This window comes from Lissotriton helveticus, chromosome 11, assembly GCF_964261635.1.
Source record: "Lissotriton helveticus chromosome 11, aLisHel1.1, whole genome shotgun sequence".
Taxonomy (NCBI): Eukaryota; Metazoa; Chordata; class Amphibia; order Caudata; family Salamandridae; genus Lissotriton; species Lissotriton helveticus.
Window position 1 is genome coordinate 804333883 of NC_136072.1, and position 19033 is coordinate 804352915.

General features: G+C 48.7%; 2 protein-coding genes across 4 annotated transcripts in view; one reads left to right on the forward strand and one right to left on the reverse strand.

Moving 5' to 3' along the window:
- Positions 1-3099, reverse strand: part of LOC144791977 (uncharacterized) — a 72331-nt gene extending 69232 nt beyond the window's left edge. For both annotated transcript variants that reach the window (XM_078666839.1, XM_078666838.1), the window contains exon 1: positions 3058-3099. In XM_078666839.1, coding sequence (XP_078522965.1) covers positions 3058-3093 — 36 coding nt within the window. In that variant the 5' untranslated portion in view covers positions 3094-3099. The remainder of the gene's footprint in view (positions 1-3057) is intronic.
- LOC144791978 (uncharacterized) overlaps positions 1-19033 on the forward strand; it is a 385056-nt gene that overhangs the window by 37959 nt on the left and 328064 nt on the right. The gene's annotated exons all lie outside the window — the stretch shown is intronic.

A 19033-nucleotide genomic window follows, 5' to 3' on the forward strand; every position in this document is an offset into this window, starting at 1 on the left:
AAACATTTGAATGGGGCCCACAACTAGCCTAGGCAGGCCTGAGGCTAGCGCAGCTGGCGGGGGGAATCACTAAATCCTATAGGAACTCCTTATACAAACCGCCAGGTCCTGTAGTTGAAATTTATAAAGTACAAGTAAGAAGTGCTGTAATGTATGGGGCTGACCTATGGGGCCACCGCCATTCTGACGGACTGGCCAAAACAGAAAACCAATTTATGAGAAAGCTCCTGGGCTTACTGCTTAGCACTCCCCTCATTCCTCTGTGCCTGGATCTAGGAGTGAAACCAATTGCAGAAGAGATAGGTTTAAGACCACTAACCTTCTGGCACAGACTGTGGGCAACTCCTGAACTAGCATCCTACCGAAATGAACTTAAGGGGGTCTTGGGTTTACCGGGGTGGGAATATTGCTTTGGTTCAAGCACATTAAAGAAACCTGTGCCAGAATAGGGATGCCCAACCTGTGGACCAATCCAGAGGTAGTGTCCCAAACAATATCACAACCACAACTTGTCAGAGCCTATAGGGCACACAAACTAGTCGATCTGCAGGTGAATACCAAATTCGGGCATCTAACGGCTGAATTTCTTAACATAAAAACTGAGTACCTCTTTGAGTCTTTTATGGATGACATGCAGCCTCCTATGGCAAGGAAGCTGTATGTCCAGTTTAGAACAGGGACCCTCCTGGTCAATGCTTTTGTGAACAACTGGACAAATGATCCCTTTGTAGGTTGTCCTGCCTGCAACAGCCCTGATGAGACCAACATTCATGTTCTTTTCTTCTGCCTAGGCTATAAATCTGCCAGACGGCATTGGCTTATACCATTATGCAGAAACTTGGGATGCACACAGTGTTTGGAGACGTATAGAATGTTAAGATCTGATACCCACCCTCCCATAGTCTTTGCCGTATCTCGTATCCTTAATTCCATGTGGCACATGCGTAGGGCCTTCTTTGATACATTTCAGCAATTGTAAAAAATCTTTTCTGATATTTGTCCTTTTTAGCCTCTAAATTTTAATAGTTTTTATCTGGTTTTAATCATTCTTGTCTTGTCATAATTGGCTTAAAGACTTTGGACATATTAAATTGTCTTTTTGGGATGTACTGCAATATTTAAACAATGAACTGTCAAAATGTGTTTATCAATGTTATATTGTATATGAATTTCTACGTGTTATGGCCTTTTACATCGAAATAAAGTTTGTTGAAAAGGAATGGACTAGTAATAAGGTCATTAGTTTCCATGAAATTTGCTGTAATTCCATGCAGCCATTTTGTCTGCAGCCTTTTTGACAAATCGTCATGAATCTTTCCCAAAAAAAGTTCATCTACCTCAGCTCCTTCCTGGAAAGTTTCAGGTCAATCTGTCAAGCGTGGGCCAGGTAAAAGATGGGTTGTCCCAAAAAGCTTTTTTCCACATGCAGTTTGCACAGGAATTTTTGAACAGAGATACAGACAATGACTGACCAGAATTACACCTAATTTGGCAGAAAGCAAAATCGTTACCCAGAACGTGTGCTGTCTGTTCCGCTCGTTTACAGAAAATAAGATTAAAAACATAGAGTGATCAAGCATGACGATTATGTTTTACATAGTTTCTTATAATGTATTAGAATAGTCCCTTCATGTGTTATGTTTTGCAGTGGCTGTAATGTTCATTTGTTTGCATTTTTACTCTTTGTCTTTGTAATAGGGGAGCAATGTTGGGAAATTACTTGGAATGTTGTGGTTTCAGGTCCTCCTTCACAAAATGCCTCTTTGTCCCCAATGCACGAGGAGAGAAACGTGCAGATGTATGTGGTGGTTGGGGCAGTTGTTGTAGGTCTCCTCAGGCCATGCTTGACTCTACCCACCTACATGAATAAACGTTACTCTATCAATCTATGTGTTTCACCGCCCATCATTACCGGAACTTATTTTGCTGAGGAGCCTTTGGTTCTGTGCCCCTACCAGGCGGAAGAGCCCTTTGTTCTGTGCCCCTGTCTGGCAGAAGCACCTGGGCTCTTGTGCCTTAACCTGGTGGAAGAGCCTTTGGTTCTGTCCCTTTGTCTGGTAGAGAAGCCCTTGGATCTGTGCCCCTGTTTGGCAGAAGCGCCTTTGGTTCCGTGCCCCTGTCTGGCAAAAGCGCCTTTGGTTCTGTGCCCCTGTCTGGCAGAAGGGCCCATGAATCTGAGCTCTTGTCTGGCAGAAGGACCCTTGGTTCTGTGCCCCGGTCTGGTAGAAAAGCCTTTGATTTTTTGCCCCTGTCTGGCAAAAGAGCTCTTGGTTCTGTGCCCCTGTCTGGCAAAAGAGACATTGGTTCTGTACCCCTGCCTGGCAGAAGAGCCCTTGGTTCTGAGGCCTTGTCTGACAGAAGTGCACTTGGTTCCGAGCCCCTGTCTGGCAGAAGAGCCCTTGATTCTGAGCCCTTGTCTGGTAGAAGGGCCCTTGGTTCTGTGCCTCTGTCTGGTAGAAAAGCCGGTGATTATGTTCCCCTATCTGGCAAAAGAGCCCTTAGTTCTGTGCCCCTGCCTGGCAGAAGAGCCCTTGGTTCTGAGCCCTTGTTTGGCAGAAGTGCCCTTGGTTCCGAGCCCCTGTCTGGCAGAAGAGCCCTTGATTCTGAGCCCTTGTCTGGTAGAAGGGCCCTTGGTTCTGTGCCTCTGTCTGGCAGAAGAGCCCTTGATTCTGTTCCCCTATCTGGCAAAAGAGCCCTTAGTTCTGTGCCCCTGTCTGGCAGAAGAGCCCTTGGTTTTGAGCCCTTGTCTGGCAGAGTTGCCCTTGGTTCTGAGGCCCTGTCTGGCAGAAGCACCCTTGGTTCTGTGCCCCTGTCTGGAAGAAGAGCTCTTGATTCTGTGCCCCTGTCTGGTAGAAGCACCCTTGGTTCTGTGGCCCTGTCTGGCAGAAGAGCCCTTGGTTCTGAGTCACTGTTTGGCAGAAGTGCCTGGGCTCTTGTGCCCTTACCTGGTGGAAGATCCCTTAGTTCTGGCCCGGTGTAAAGTGCTCGGAGTAAGTCGCAAGTCGGTAATGCTGCAAATGTAAGGATCCCTCGGGAATCTGCATACGGGCATCTTACCTTTCCTTTTGTTCGGCTCATTCCATAACCCTTCATGGTGATTCCACTGTTGGTAAAAAAAAACACAAAAGTAAATGGTTACTCTAGCCAAATGAAGCGTTCGTCTGTCATCTAAACTGTAAATCATAAGAAAATGAGTTTATCATACCTGGTTGTGTGGGACTCTTGTGCTCTGTGTGTGCTAAATCACATGGTTTTGAACCCACCCCCCTTACTGATATTAAAATGCAATATAAACTCAAGTGTGGGTAACAAGTAGATTTCTTAAACATAAGTTCAGGTGATGTTGCTTGAGCGAATCTAGAACTCTGGCCTGAGCGTTGGAAGTAGTTAGCAATGGATGAGCCCTATGCCCAGGGGCATGCTGTGTATGGGGCAAACCTCAGCCCAAGAAGGCTGCTTTGAAGAGCTCGGAGAATCAGCTGTCTGCTGTCTATATATTCAGGTGTTTGCATCTCATGATAATTACTTAAACAATATATTACCATTATTGTTATAATAATAATTTCAGATCCTCTCTATACCTTTTGCCATTTTTTGTGGAATCTGGTCCAAGGTCACAGTAGTTCTATATATTTTTCATCACTATATAAACAAGACAGAATGAAAGAACTCTTCAATAGATTGCCCTTTGTGCAGTGTGCAGTAAAGGATGCAATAGATATTGCAGGTGAATCTGCTTTCCTCCTTGGGGATTCTGTTGTACTGGGCGAGCGTATTCCACCACAGCTTTCTCAAAGTAAGGATATCATGAGCAGAGCAAGGAGTGACAAGTGGAAGTTTCGGGCCAATTCATTTAGTGTGCTTCTTTGAGTCTGTTATATCACAATTCAAGAATATGGTATAAAAGATTCTGAAGCAAACTCTAGAATTCTAAAAGCATAGAAACAGGAATTCAGTCTGACACAATGAATCCAAGCCTCATTTGGACTAATCATTAGAGCCTTTTTCTCAGTGTTTAGCTTGCCAGGTGCCTAAGAATGCAGAAGCACTGTGTGATTTTTTTATTCCGCCCCACCCCCGGGAGCATGTGGGGAATTCAATCAGCATTTATTTACTAATGATAATATTGGAATATCGGGAACTCCATTGGAGACAATGAAGTGGCCCAGTGCTTAATTGGCTGGTATAAGCCTTCTGCTCCTACATTCCAATGTTTGTCTTTGTGTCTCTCTTTTTAATTTAGAACGTTCTGTCATCAGTGGGTGGAATGTTCTAATAGCAATAAAGCTATTCTGCATCGGGCTACAGCAGTTGTTAAAGTCCCTCTCCCCAGTTATAGGACCTCTCTTGCGACTCAGGCCTATAACTCAGGTAAAGGTCTTTACTAACCAGCAAAGCCCTCGGCAGTGGACTTTAAGGCCATATTAGTATGGAGTTACCAGAAATTCTATAAATTGCTTTCAGTGTTTCCCTCAATAAAAGCAATATTTCCTGCTAAACCTCTACCTGATTCTGTAACTGAAGCAAGCTTAACTTGGGGCAGGTACCAAATAAACCAAAAAAGAGGCCAGTATACGCGATAAACACCGCTAAGTGAGCGAACTAAAATGTGTTTTCAGCCATTGATATCTTCTTATTATTTTATGCGTTTTTTATGTGGTACCTGCATTTTATCACTTCCCTCCGTTTCTCCTGCAATATATATCCAGGCAAACTGAAATTATGCAATATTTTGGCTGTAGCGTTTTCCGCATAATTATGGATTTGCCACATTTGCCACATAATCCATCATCAGATTTTCACACAAAAATATTCCAGTTCAAACAAATCAAACCTTTATAAGAAACTTGGGGGCCGATTAGTATCGCGGTTTTCCCGCATCCTCTGGGCCGGCGGAAGCCACCGCCGGCCCGGAGGATGCGGGAAAACCGCTGGGGAGGCACAAAAGACCCACCGCCATATTAGGATGGCGGTGGGTCTCAAAATCGGTCCGCAGCTTTTCCGCCGCGGTCGCCTTCCGACCACGGCGGAAAAGCTCTAACCTCGCTGGCGGTGTCTATCAGACACCGCCAGCCATATTAGGATGGGGGTCAACAGATACCTTTCCGCGGCGGATTCTCCGCCGTGGAAAGGCACACGGTGATTTCTTTGGGGGCCCGTTGCGGGCCCCCAGGTTGAGTGGGGGGGGTGGTGGGTGCACATGGGGGGTACCTATGGTACCCCCCTCCATGAAGCGGCAGGCACTGCGCGGTGTCTGTCGCTTTGTTCATGCTAATGCACTGTTGTCATGTTTTACATTGCGGCGGGTGCTGCTTGAAGCAGCACCCGCCGCAATGTCAAAAATACAGGATGTGACCGCCAGGGTGGCGGTCACATCCTAATTGCCATGGAGGGACCGCCGCTGCCCATGCGGACGGTCCCTCATACTCAGTGGTGCCGGACGGACGCAAGTCCGTCCGCCATCATAATCGACCCCTTAGTGACACATGTTGCCAGTGCAGTGAAAGGCCCTTCCTTCCCTTAGGTTGACTGGTTGCGTTTCTATGTATTGATATATGTGTGTGTTAAATTGGTACTAATGACTTGAAAACGTTGGTCACACAGTGTTAAACTGAGTAAAAATAACAAAATAAGGAAATAATACTATCGCAAAATGTGCTTCATTATGCTACATAAGTTGGCTTTTCCTTCCCCATAATTTAGTCAACCCTGTCACATAAATTGGTCCTCCCTTGCAGCATATTTCCAATGGACCTAACAATAGCCCACTTACTTTTCCAAAGCCAAAGTCTACCAGACAGCGAGATTTATTGTGTTAATACTAGAGCTATTAACCCGGATATCTCTCTCACTCGCTTTCAGTTATCCGACAATCCCCAAAATCTTTGTGCTCAATTAAAACCTGACACCTTTCTTAAGTGAATGGAGTGCAACAAAGAGTTATTTCATGGTAACACAGCATGAACTGATCGCCTGGAGGTGGGAAAGAGACAATGGAGCAGGAGTGAAACGTACCTCTCTTTCCTTGCTCCTGAGGGGAGACCCGCACAACATGGGCAAACTAGATACATGGCTGGGACGGTGCACATTCCGCCTCAGTATCTCTGCACCAGGCGCGCAACGACCATAGGACTAAAAGGGTTTCACCCCTCCCCCCCCCCAACCCGTCGTGTCTCAGCCTGGGCTGCTGCAGCTCGAGCTGCTGTGGGCTTGGCTGGGGAGTGTCTGGAGTCTCATCTCCCACAAGCCCTAGTTTTTCACAGTTATTTAAAGACTATTTGCATATTATTTACATACCTTTGTAAACTGGTTACCGAAGCTTAGTTTTTTTATTCCTTGTTCCAGCTACCCCTGGGCCCCCACTCGGCCTATTCCTTACATTTGTATTTTACATTTACTGCCATAGTGTGAGAATGCATTTCATGACAAGGAATATAAAGTGGGGCTGCCAAAAGAAAAATGCTACCCTCTCAGACTAGCAACACCCGCTTACATATCGCTCCACAGAATCACTCACAGCTCTGTGAATTTTCCCCGTATTTCAGAACTCCGTCACATTGCAGTATCTGGACGTGTTATCGCCCACATTACCTGGACCGCCACCCGATCCAGATCAGATATTACGACGACCGCTCTGCGGTACACACAACTCCCTTTAAATCCCATAGGAGATGCCCATCCTCCCCACATGCATGCCAAGTGACCTCAAGTAGGTAAGCACCCCTGCTACCTTTGCAAGTATTCACGCAACAGGAGCCCACAACTGTGTCCTAACCCGATCAATTCTTTAGGTCCACTGACGGCCACCTGTGGTCATTGTGCTGGTCGGTTTCACTTCCTTGTCCCAAGCACTGCTCTCCGGCATGACTCGAGGTATTTAATCCTGCGACCTTTGATAGCTTTACTTTCAGCTTTATTAGTCAATAAATCATCCCTCACTCACTGTTGATAGTTTCCATTTTACACGCCACGTTGGATTCCTGTCTATGTCCTTTTTAGGTTTCGCCTAGCGAAGGCTGCACTTGCGCAGCTCTCGCTGGGAGAAAACTGATGTTTCAGAGAGTGGGGCTTCAACCCGCCCCTCTTCTCCATTGGCTGGCTACCTAGACGGAGGCCAGTCATTGGAGGAGAGGGGAGTCACTCCGTTCAAGCCCCGTCTTTTTGGGATTCGGTGGTGTGTTTTTTACTTTCTTTCTCTCCTCTTCCCATTGGTTGGAATTTTACCTTCCAGCCAATGGGAAGAGGAGAGAAAGAAAAACACGCCCCCGAATCCCAAAATGAGGCTGCGTTTCTCCGAGGCATTTCTGCATCGCCTCGGAGAAACATGGTCGTGTGGAGTGCTCCTCTCTTGTTCTTAAATGGGGCGCTCCCATCTTGTTCATGGTCTCTATCCCCAGCAAATCTCCCCACACCAAACCGTTGAAAGAATTATGGAAGTGTTGTCCCCGTGTTATTAATTTTGGATTACGATTTAATTGAAATGATACGTGCAATAAAAAAACACAGCTACGTGTCTAAAGTTCACTTAAAAGAATAACGCTTTCATTAGATTGGCACAAACCAAAAATACTCTAATTTCTGGGTAACTATTTTAACTCGCCTAACGTAATCGACTTGCTTAAAGATGGCTGCCGCATGCGCACACACCGATTGACCCGTCTCCCTGCTCCCTCTATCCTTCCAGCTACTTCTTGGACTTCATCCATCCCGATTTCCAGCCCTAGGTGAAAGAAGTTGTGCGCGCCCTTGACGCTGTTCCAACCCCGGAGGACCTTCGGTGCCCCCTTCCCTCATTCCCACTTTCCCTATCCCTTCGGCCGCTAATGGTATTTATTTGGCTTCGCGGAGCCCGACGGGAGAGAGAGCGCACGAGCCGAGAGAGCAGGTGGCAGGAACGGGAGGAGGAGGCCGCCGCCACAGGGGCAGGACACGAGAGCCTGAGGAGCCCCAGCCCGCCGGGACCCAGCTGCACGCCGGTGCCCCGCACTCCGCCGCCGCCCCCTGCAGCAGCCGGTTAATGGCCCGGGCCCCTCAGTGCTGCCCCGCCTGGTAGCTGCGCGGCACCCGGGACCCCCGACACGCTGGTCGGACTCCAGAGGATCCTCCGCCCCCACCCAGACTCAGGTGATAAGACACTAGGGCAGTTTTCTTTCTTCCTTTCTCTACAATGGTTCAGGTGAGTTAAAGCTGCTTTGCTGTTCACTAGGTATTTTTTCGTTAAAGTTGTTTTTATTCTGTGTTGCGTTGAGTTAAATTTTTAGAGACCAGAGTTGCTCCTAGTGCTTTTTTCAGGCTGTTAAGAGTCAGTACAGTAGGAGGGGTATGTGTGTTTATGTGTGTGTTTCTCATGTACGCGAGGGGCAGAAGGAGTTACATCTACTGTAAAAACGTTTTGATGTCCTTTTGAAGACCTAGTTTATGGGGGAATAGCGCAGGTCCCTGGTGCAGTTGGGTAAGCACTTCAGGGCCTCTAGTAGCACCCAGAGCTAGAATAATTGAGCTATATAAGCATCTCGGGGCTCATTATCAGATTCTGCAGGGGGGCGAGCTTAGTTTTGAGATGGGCTACTGTGGAATGAGGAAGTGAGAAACAAATACAAGCAGGGCTCAAGTCGGGGTACCATGCGGGTGGACAGCGTCCCCCCCCCCCACTTATTTGACCGGGAGCTCGATAACTGGAGCAAATGGAGTCACACATTCACTCTTTGGCCTCTCTGGGGCGAGATCAGGCCCATTCAGAACGCTGCTCACGCACTGGCTTCTGTGATGCAATTGCAGGCAGTGATGCAACCTGCCTTGTTTCTCTGATAAGGCTTTAATATGTGGAGCAAGGGCATTCCCATGGATTTTGACACCATCCCAAATTTACTAGGGTTGGTAAACCAGAGTTTCAAGATATTTCTCCTTCCCAAGAGGATTGTAGCTAGGAAAAAATAACTTTATTTCTCCTTGTTTCCTCTTTCCATGTATGCTGCATATGTAGAAAGAGGAAAATATATTTGATTGGTTGTGTGCAGGAAGGTAGCCCTTCCTGCACAAAAAAAGCCTACTTGTAACGCAGGTGACTTAGAAGCATGACGCAAGGGTGAATGTATTGGCACTAGGAGGCACACAGTGCAGTGAGAGCAGAATGCCTCAGATTATATTGTCGATATGGTGAATTCCTGCACTGTGATATCCAACACAGCACAGCAAGTTATCTTGCAGCATTGGGTTGCGTGACTTCTTAGTAAATCTGACCCAGAATTCAGATTGCCAAAGCTTGTTTAGTGTATGTGAAAGTGTGAACTGTCACGAAATCTGAGCAGTATATTCTTGGATTTATGTGAAGCAATCCTTTTTTTGTCTTAAAGTGATTTAGACTACATTCTAAAAAATTTAAGCCTTAGTTTCCAAGTGGCTTGATATGTTGAACGCCATATTAGCCAGTTCTGTGTGGCTCTGTGTGTGTGTGTGTGTGTGGCTCTGTGTGTGTGTGTGTGTGTGTGTGTGTGTGTGGCTCTGTGTGTGTGTGTGTTTGTGTGTGTGTGTCGGTGCAAATGCAATAGGTCTCGCATTTGCGAGAGATTAAGCTATTGCCATTGTAATGACAATGCCATTTATTTATCTGTTTTAAAAACCAATACATACATAAAAATGTTGTCATTTACAATGCCAATAGCTCTAACTTTTGCAGAGGCGAGACCGTTGCATTGTAAATGCTTGTTTTTAATAGCACAGCCCAAGTATCTCACGGCGAGCGTTTTCACAACCAGTCTCATATTATTTTAAAACTTTTCTGGCACTTCCTCACTACGTAAACAATAACCGGCCCTCCCATAGCCCCTTACCTGACTAAATCCTACGATTTCAATGTAATCTTGATTTATACAATGTATTTCAACTGATTACGTCCTTTTTCACTGTCTGTTACTTATTTTCCTTCCCCTCCTTTTTCTCTTTTCCTGAAATTGTGACATTTCCCCCCTCTTATTTAGTAATTACAGGCAATTGTTTTCAGGCATCATATCTATAATGTCCTGATGATGATCCTATATCTTTCTGTAAAAGATCCAAACGCTGTGAACATGTTGTCTACCATTTACACTATTATTTTTATGATACATTATGTGTAAAGGTGACTACTCTACAAAGGTTGTTTATTGTATTATGACATCTGGGACATCAAAATAATGAGCTGACAACCCTAATCATAAGACTGGAAGTATGTTGCATGATCTGCACATTATTTATTTCCTCCACCCTCGACCCCTGATGAATGTCATAATAGCAATAGTCTTTTTTTTTTGTTTTCAAAAACCTTTATTAGATGCATGAAGCATTGCCCATATCATGGTCCCTACATCCCAGAGCGGGCCCGCATTGCGAAGTGACAGATGTCAAACCATTATAGACAGGGAGGGGAACACACAGCAAACCGCCTAAAACCACTTCGGGCCGGCCACGTCAGTTGGGAGTGGATGAATTAGTGTCAGCATGGATTCATGAGCACGTTTATTCAAAACAGCAAACAAGATAACAACGGTACCACTTGTATATATTTGCAGGTGGAATGTGCCTGTGTATGTTGACGCATTCTGACTATTGAGTTATGGAGTGGTGCTGCCTGGTGACCTGTCGTTCCCCTTTGGTAGTGTGTCTTGGCCTGGTTGAAGTCTCTCCCACCTCAGTTCAACTTCTTGGTTTGAGACCCATCCTCATTGCTGCAGGGGTTAGCGGCTAAGTCTGTGTTAGTGGCACACTCCAAAAGATATATTTGGAGGGTGGCCCATATGTCACGCGGCCGGTAGGATGGGGGTAGCAATAGTCTAACTTATATCTGAAACCCTACGACGCCGTCAATAACATACTGAGTTACTTCAAGTGTCTGGGAATGCACCCTGCACTCAGAAAACTCACACCTCATTCTTGCCCTTCAGTTTCACTCTCACCCTGCACTCACAGCAACCACAATGCACTCACACTGATCACCATACACTCACATCATTCACCCGCTCACCCTGCACTCACACTGATCACTCCGCAATCACAATGCACTTGTGCTGTTCACTCTGTTACCTCACCCTGCAGTCACATGAGCACACTACACCCCCTGCACTCATGTGACACTTCACTTAACTGTCCCCCTCACTGCTCAATCTGCAATCGCACTCAAACAAACCCATCACTAACCATGCATTTATTCGTCCCACTCTGCACTTACATCCACATCCAAATTCATATAGTCACCTCACTCACCCTGCAGTCACTCCTCTTACCCTACTCTCACATTGTTGCATCGCTCACCGTGCACTCACATGGGCACTCCTGCCACCCACGCAGCACAGAGGGTTGTGCCTGCTACAAAGAACGTGTACCACGAAGATCACAGAACTGAGGGGCATATGTACAAGCCCCTATCGCCACCACAACATCACTTTTAATCGATGTTGTGGTGGCGATAGGGGCTGCGCCTTATTCACAAGGCAGCGTTAAGCCACTTAACGTGGCATAAAGCTGCCTTGTAAATAAGGCCCCCTTTCACGCTGTGGTTAGCATGAAAGGGGTGGGCAGTGGGTGTTGTGGTATACGTTCCACCTCAACACCCATTGATATTGACGCTGCCACCTATGTACAAGGGTAGCATACATAGGAGGCAGCATCAAAATTAAGACCAGCTAAAACCTGGCCTTAGATTGTCAAAACGAGGAGAAATGCATTATTTCTGCTTGTTTTTGCTTTTTCACGTGTGCAGCCTTATGCAACACCCATGGGAAAAGCAAAATGCCATGTATTGTTTATGTACAGGAAGGTGTCCCTTCCGATACATAAACTATCCTTTAAAAAAATGCAATTTTGTGACTTTCATGTGTGCTGCATGAATCAGCACATATGATAGTGACAGAATGGCATTTTAGGATTGTTTATGTGCAGGTAGGGACATCTTTCTACACATAAACAATCATCCCCTGCACCCGACACCCTAGCGCCATCGCAGGGGGAAACGCAAGCCTGCACCACATTCTTGTAAATATGGCGCAGCCTTGACTTTCAGAAGTCGGGGAGAGAGGCGTTAATCCAAGAAGGCTAAAGCCTCTCTCCTCCACTTCCTTGTACACATCCCCCTGGGAGTAAACTATGAGTAGCGCTATAAAAAAATGTAAATGTTTGTCAGAAAGGTGCTATAGAGAGATGAGGTGCATTGTTGGTGAGTGGTTGCGAGGGAATTCATGGAGGAGGAAATGGGGGAGCGGGCGCCAAAGAAGACTGTTGCACCATGTGCGACCAGTGCTAGAGCTAGCCCTGACTGGGGGTGTTAGAATGCCCCCCTCCCCCACCTTCGGGTCTAGTTGCGCCCCTGCCTATATATTTGCACCGCACCTCTGCCACAAATGTTTTGGAGTTGTAATGATCTCATAAAAAATGATAAAGAAATCCCAAAGTCCCAAATACACTCACCCTGCCTTGCTTGGAGTGGGAGATACAAGGTAATGTTCAAGGTACAAGCAGCAGCCTCTGTAGTGCTCTCCTCTGATGCCTCTGGATTCTGGAACCGAACCCCGAGTGCGTCACTTCCCTCCCTCTCTTTATAAGAAGCTGAGCCAAGAGGTGGAATCTTTCCAAGTGCGGATTTCCGAGACGATTCGGGAGGTGCCACTGAACTGACAGGTAAACAAGGCGAGTATATATAGGAGTTTTGATTGAATATGTGGGTGGGGCTTCCTGGCTTACAAGTCTTGAGCAATTCGTCGAAGAGTTTCCTAAAAAGTAATGGCGTCACCCTTATCCTTTCGGAGAGGCGTCCCGTGCAAGTGGTGAACAGCAAGGATTGCGTATATCCATGCAGAGTTAACCCCACGTCAAACTTGATTGCTAAGTATTACTGCTTGAGACCTGCCTTGATGTATTACGGAGAGCTGATAAATCACCGAATCTTCCCCTGCCCTACCAGCCATTTAAAGGCAAGACTTAAACATGGCTGACTCTTACCCGGCCCTATTGGCTTTTCAGGGACTCACTGGCAGACATGTGGCTAACTTTGCACCAGCTTTATTTGCCCTTCAGACGTACTTGGCCTTCTTAAAATCTACCCTTTCTTTCTGGGGAACCAGCTCCTGTTGCACCAGTCAGTGGCCAGCAGGTTTTATATCCCCTTCCATGTGTAGCAGTACCAGTGAATGAAGAGGTGGCATTCAGAGCGGTACAGTAACTGGACTTCACTTGTGTTCCCAATTAACCATGGCATGAGGTTCCTGCCCACCACCAGAGCCCCTCAACAGTCCTTTCCACTCATCACTGTCAGAATTTAACCAGCACTCCTGACCAGGCGTCTCATAGTAGCCGCATCGGTACACCTCGTCCCGCAACCCTCAACCACCCAAATGAAACACAGACACGTAAGTTGGGAAGAAGAAGTTGCAGGTTTATTTGTGATCAAATAACAGAGCGGGTTAACTGACAGGTGACCCCAAAGTCCCCAAGAAGGGCCCCATGGATTAGGTATGACTCAGCAGTGTGTGTTTCGCACTGGGGCTTCAGGTCCTGTTCCTGCGCCTGTCCTTTATGGGGTCACCTTGTAACTCCTCCTGCAACCTGGAAAACATAAATACATCATTAATGTTCCCCCCTCCCCACTTCCCCCCTTTCAGCGGGTAAGCGGTAGGGAGGGGAGCAGAAAGCGGGGGCCTCGCGTCGGGGGGGAGTGATGGAGCAGGGGGGGGGGGAGTAAGGGACCTAGTGGCCTGAGGCTGGCGAGGAGCAGCCTGCACAACCGGCTATCGGGTGGGCAACAGCAAATAGGGTGCCCAAGGGGAGGGGCTCCCCTATGTATGGCCCCGGGAAAAGGGGTGGCGGCCTCCCTTGTGCCCGTCCCTCCCTGCCTCCCAGCCCTCCCCTTCCTGGCCTCTGGTTCCCCACGCCCTACTACGGGGTTTGCCCTCCTATGGGGTCCCCTGCAGGGACCTCGGGCATCCCGCATAGTAGCCGCATCGGTACACCTCGTCCCGCAAACCTCAACCACCCAAATGAAACACAGACAAGTAAGTTGGGAAGAAGAAGTTGCAGGTTTATTTGTGATCAAATAACAGAGCGGGTTAACTGACAGGTAACCCCAAAGCCCCGCAACCCCTTGTTGCAGGGCGCCTGAAAGTAGAGCCAAAGAGCGGACACCAGCGGCCATAGCCCGGTGTGAACCTGGGAGGAAAACCACCCACCGGTGGACCTATCGTCCACCTGCACCACCCTCAGGACAAGGGAGAGTCAACTCACACCTTGCCCAGTCCGGTGAGGCATTATTAGCAAACCCCCGGTTGCTCAGGCTTACAACCGCCCTAAGGACTAACGGGGTGCCGTCAGAACCAAGTCCCCAAGAAGGGCCCCTTGGATTAGGTATGACTCAGCAGTGTGTGTTTCGCACTGGGGCTTCAGGTCCTGTTCCTGCGCCTGTCCTGTATGGGGTCACCTTGTACCTTCCTTCCACAGCCCTGGGCGTGGCACCCGCTGCGCCCAGAGCCCCCACTACCTAGCCCTAGCCCTTAGCTTTCCCCTATCTGCATCCTGCTGCTTCTAGCGCCTCCCCTAGGTCTAATAGGAAAATTGCCATGCCTACTTTGGACAAGTGTACCCCGTCCGATTCTCAGCATCCAATGGATTTGGTGTGCAGGAAGCCATGCCTAATGAAACCTACCCCTTTCTGCTAGCTGAATTTGCGCATTGCTGCATTTACGCGCCTGCGCGCGACTTCTATCGCCTCCTGGGCTATAGCCCCGTGCCAAATTGGTCTAGGGGAAATTTCTGACCAATATATGTTGCATTGTCCCAATTCACCGATTAAGATGCTCAGGTCTTTCCTCATTGTGTCTAGCAGTCGCCTCTTGCCTAATGTAACCAGGTCGTTCCCTCATAGGTGTACCACTAGGATGTTCGGCCTTTGCCTGTTTTCTTTCAGTAGCCTGCGCAGCGTCCCTATCAGAGCCACTCAGCGCATCCCAGGGAAACCAAACCATGATATATTGGTGTTGTTAAAGCCGTGCTTCCAGTTGTTGGCGCCCACCCATCTCGCCAGTCTCGTGACATAAGAGTGCCCCATCCCCATATCTCTGTCCCTGCAATGAAACACAGTATGTTGCAAGATTATAGTTTATTGACACACTTAAAGGCACTGCAACAAAACAACCACTGAGTGGCCACCAAAACTTGAATATACATCGTATTACTTTGTCATGGCTTACTGAAATCTGTACATTATTTACACGTTGACAATTGTCTGTCTGCTCACTGGGTGAATTATACTCATTGGTCTCACATATCTCTTGTAGCAGTTGGAATCCCATCTACCTACTTTTTTAATTGCTTCAGCTGGGAGCCCCACCCTGTAAGCTGTGGTGGCCGCACCTATCCTAAAAGAATGGGAGCTATACTTGGCTCCAGTTGTTGTATATCCTGCCAGGAATAAGCATCCCTGCATCACATGGTCGACCTGGTACTTTGTGACAGGGGAACCGTCCTGGTGGATAAGTAATAAACCATCACTGTGCGGGCGGCAGGACAGGAAAGTGGCCAGCAGTGCCACCGGGCAATAATTGTCGTTGCCCAACCGCTGCAATGAGATGTTCCTCCCCTTGCCTCCCTGATCTGTCTTGGAGCATTGTAACAGGATCTCAACTGACTCTGCTGTTAAGCGGACGTCCACCATCAAAAGGGCCCTGCGGTTGACTTCCTTTTTGGACCGCGCTACCAGTTTCCCTATCCTAAAGGCTCCAAAAAATGCTAAGCTAAAAGTCACTGAAAAGAGGGCCGCCTCGTAGGCGGAATGTGTAACCTTAGGCAGGGCGTCTATCATCTTTTTTAAAGTATCATAATCTATGGGGGCCCTTTGGTCCGCTCGTATAGGCATCACTCTTGCCCAGCCTTTGAGCGCCGCCCTAGTCGGGAATATCGTTGTTGGGTCCTTCTGACCTAACAGCCGGGCATGGTGCCCGATAGCGGACAAGTGCCCGGCCATCCATGAGTGGCTCTTCCCCTCATCCTTCGCCCAGACCATGAATGCCTGCACTTTTTCAACCTGTCTCACAGCCTCCCGCTCCCATGGGCCCATAATATGGCAGAATGTTTTAACACAAGTCTGGTATCTCCTCATAGTCCGGGGTGCTAAAGACATCTCGCCTAGTTCTCTGATGCGCTGCGCCACCGCAGCAGATGCCAGAGCCGGGCCGGGAAAGGCGTCATCTCTTCCCTCGCTCTTGGCCATGCCTCCCGGAACTTCTGCCAATGGAAACGTGAAAGTGCGTCAGCAGCCGTGTTTTGTACCCCCGGTATGTGCCTAGCCTTGCATTCCACATTGTTGTATAAACATACTTTGACAAACTCTCTAAGTAGACATAAAACAAGTGCACAAGAGGCCGACTGGGAGTTGATGGCTTGGACTACCGCCATGTTATCAGACCATAGAACCACTCTTTTTGCAGACAGCAAGACAGGCCACAGGTGGAAAGCCACCACTATTGGAAACAGTTCTAACACCGTTATGTTGTTGGTGATCTTTTTCTTCCTCCAAGCATTAGGCCACCTCGCCGCACACCAGTCCCTGTCGAGTATAGCCCCAAATCCTTCCCTGCCAGATGCGTCTGTAAACAACGTCAGCTCCTGGCTGCTGGTCCAGGGTTCCCTCCATATCACGGAGCCATTAAACTGCCCGAGGAATTCCCCCCATACTTTAAGATCTTCTTTGACTCCAAAACTCAGCCTCACTTGATGATGCCTGCGCTTTATCTTTGCTGCTGTCCTGGCCAGACTGCGCGCGAAGGCCCTACCAGCAGGGATGACTTTGGTGGCAAAGCTTAGTCTCCCATGAAGGCTCTGTATATCGTCCAATGACACCTTATCCTGCCCCCGCACCAGTTTGATCTGCGCTGCTAGTTCTGGGACCTTGTCTGCTGGGAGCCTGGCCTCACCCGCTACCGTATCTATTTCTATGCCCAAGAAAGTTAACGCCTGCGCAGGACCCACAGTCTTCCCCGGAGCCAGTGGCACACCCAGATAGTTTGTCATTATTTGAAATTTCTCCAGCGCCTCAGCACAGACTGCTGTCTCTGCTCTGCCTACGAAGAGGAAATCGTCCAGATAATGAGTTACGTTCTCCACCCCTTCCACCTCTTGAAGTACCCATTGCAGAAAGGTGCTGAAAGCTTCAAAGAATGCGCAGGAGATGGAGCAGCTCATGGGCATGCACCTGTCATAGTAATATTCATCGTCCAGCCTGAAACCTAGTAAGTTTTGGCTGCTAGGGTGCACAGGCAGGAGGCGAAAAGCAGATTCGATATCAGCTTTGGCCAGCCAGGCCCCTTTTCCAGCTCGTCGTACCAGGTCCAAAGCCACATCAAAAGAGCAATACGAGACGGAGCACACCCCTTCCTCTAAGTTGTGATTGACTGACTCTCCGTCAGGGTAGGACAAGTGGTGAATCAGCCTGAACGCCCCGGGCTCTTTCTTTGGTACTATCCCCAGTGGGGACACCACAAAGTTGTCTAGTGGTGGACAAGAAAATGGGCCGGCAACCCTCCCCAGTTCCAGTTCTTTACCAACTTTAGCTCTCACCACCTCAGGATTGGCTTTTGCTGATTTAAGATTGTCTGCATCTCTTGCAGCAAGGACCCCTATGTATGGTATAACAAAGCCTTCAGCAAACCCCCCGAGAAGTAATCTCCCATCCAGTCTGTTGGGATATTTGTTCAGCAGTGGAACCAGTCGTTCCAATTTTATCGGTGAGGGCCCTTTCACTGCGCCTACCCCTGGTACAAATGGTGACAACGCTTGAGAGGAGGGGGGGGGGCATGGACATGGGGGGGGGGGTAAGAGTGTGGGGGGGGTGTGCCCGCTACTTATTCTGCCAGGACCCTCCCTTCCCCCCTTGATAACTGCCTTGCTTTTGACCTTTGCTTGACCTACACGTTCCTGCCTGGTGCTGCCCTCCACAGTTACTGCATGTATGCGTAAATTTGCAGGATCTCCCCCAGTGGTAGTGCCCGCTGTTAAATAATCTGCAGGACCCAGGGGATGACCTCCCACCTCCCCTCTTTTGGCCTCTCCCCTCTGGCCCCCTCGAAAGGGCGGTGACCTCTGATCTGTCTGTGTCGCGCTGCCGCCTTTGTCATTGGACACCGCCTGCGTGTCATGTGTCTTGCTGTTCGCAGTTGTGCCTTGGAGCGCCCTGGACCCCATATGGTCCATCCACAGCTGTACCTCTTTGTGATCCCAGCGCATCTTGGGGGATTTTGACATTTTCTTCCTAAATTCCCTATCATAGTCTAGCCAACCTAGGCCTCCCCACTTTTTTGCTTCATTATGAATGAGTCTCCCGTACTGAACTAACCCTGGTCCTTGATCACCAAACTTCTCCATGATAACAGAGGACAGTATTGCAAAGGCTTCCAACCATGTGTCTATGTTCTTTTCTGGCCAAGGCTGAAATCTGACCTTCTTTTCGTCTTCTTTCAACCCTGCCTTGCGTACGTCAGCACCTTGTTGTCCTAGCATGAGCAATGAGAAAATATCTATAAATTCTCGTTTCCATATTAATTCCTTAGCTGCCAGCGGGACCTTCCAGGACAAGGAGGAACGGCCTGACAGTAAAGGAGCGTCATGCACCACTTCTTCCTCCTCACTTGGCAACGCTGGAGAAGGAGCTGGTAACATGGGAGCAGGGCTCGCAGTGTTCGCAGGCGGCGGTAGTGCAGCCGGGGTTGGATGCTCAGTGATCAGTGGCTGCGATGGCGGAGCCGGGGGCGGGGGAACCGAGTTCGGTGGCTGGGGTGCCAAGGGGGCTGTTACGGCCGGAATACTGGGCGACATGTGCGGTGCCACTACCCCAGGGGGGGATGCAGGTAGCGCCGGTCCCGACCCCGGTGGTGTAGCTGACATGTTGGACAGGTCGGTGCCCTCCGGCTCCCCTCCCCGTGTTCCGGATGCGGCCAGGCTGGCAGCGCCGCTGCCCCATACATTGGACGGTGCTACCCCGCCATTGGCACCAGGCATAACACTTTCCCTCATCTCCTTC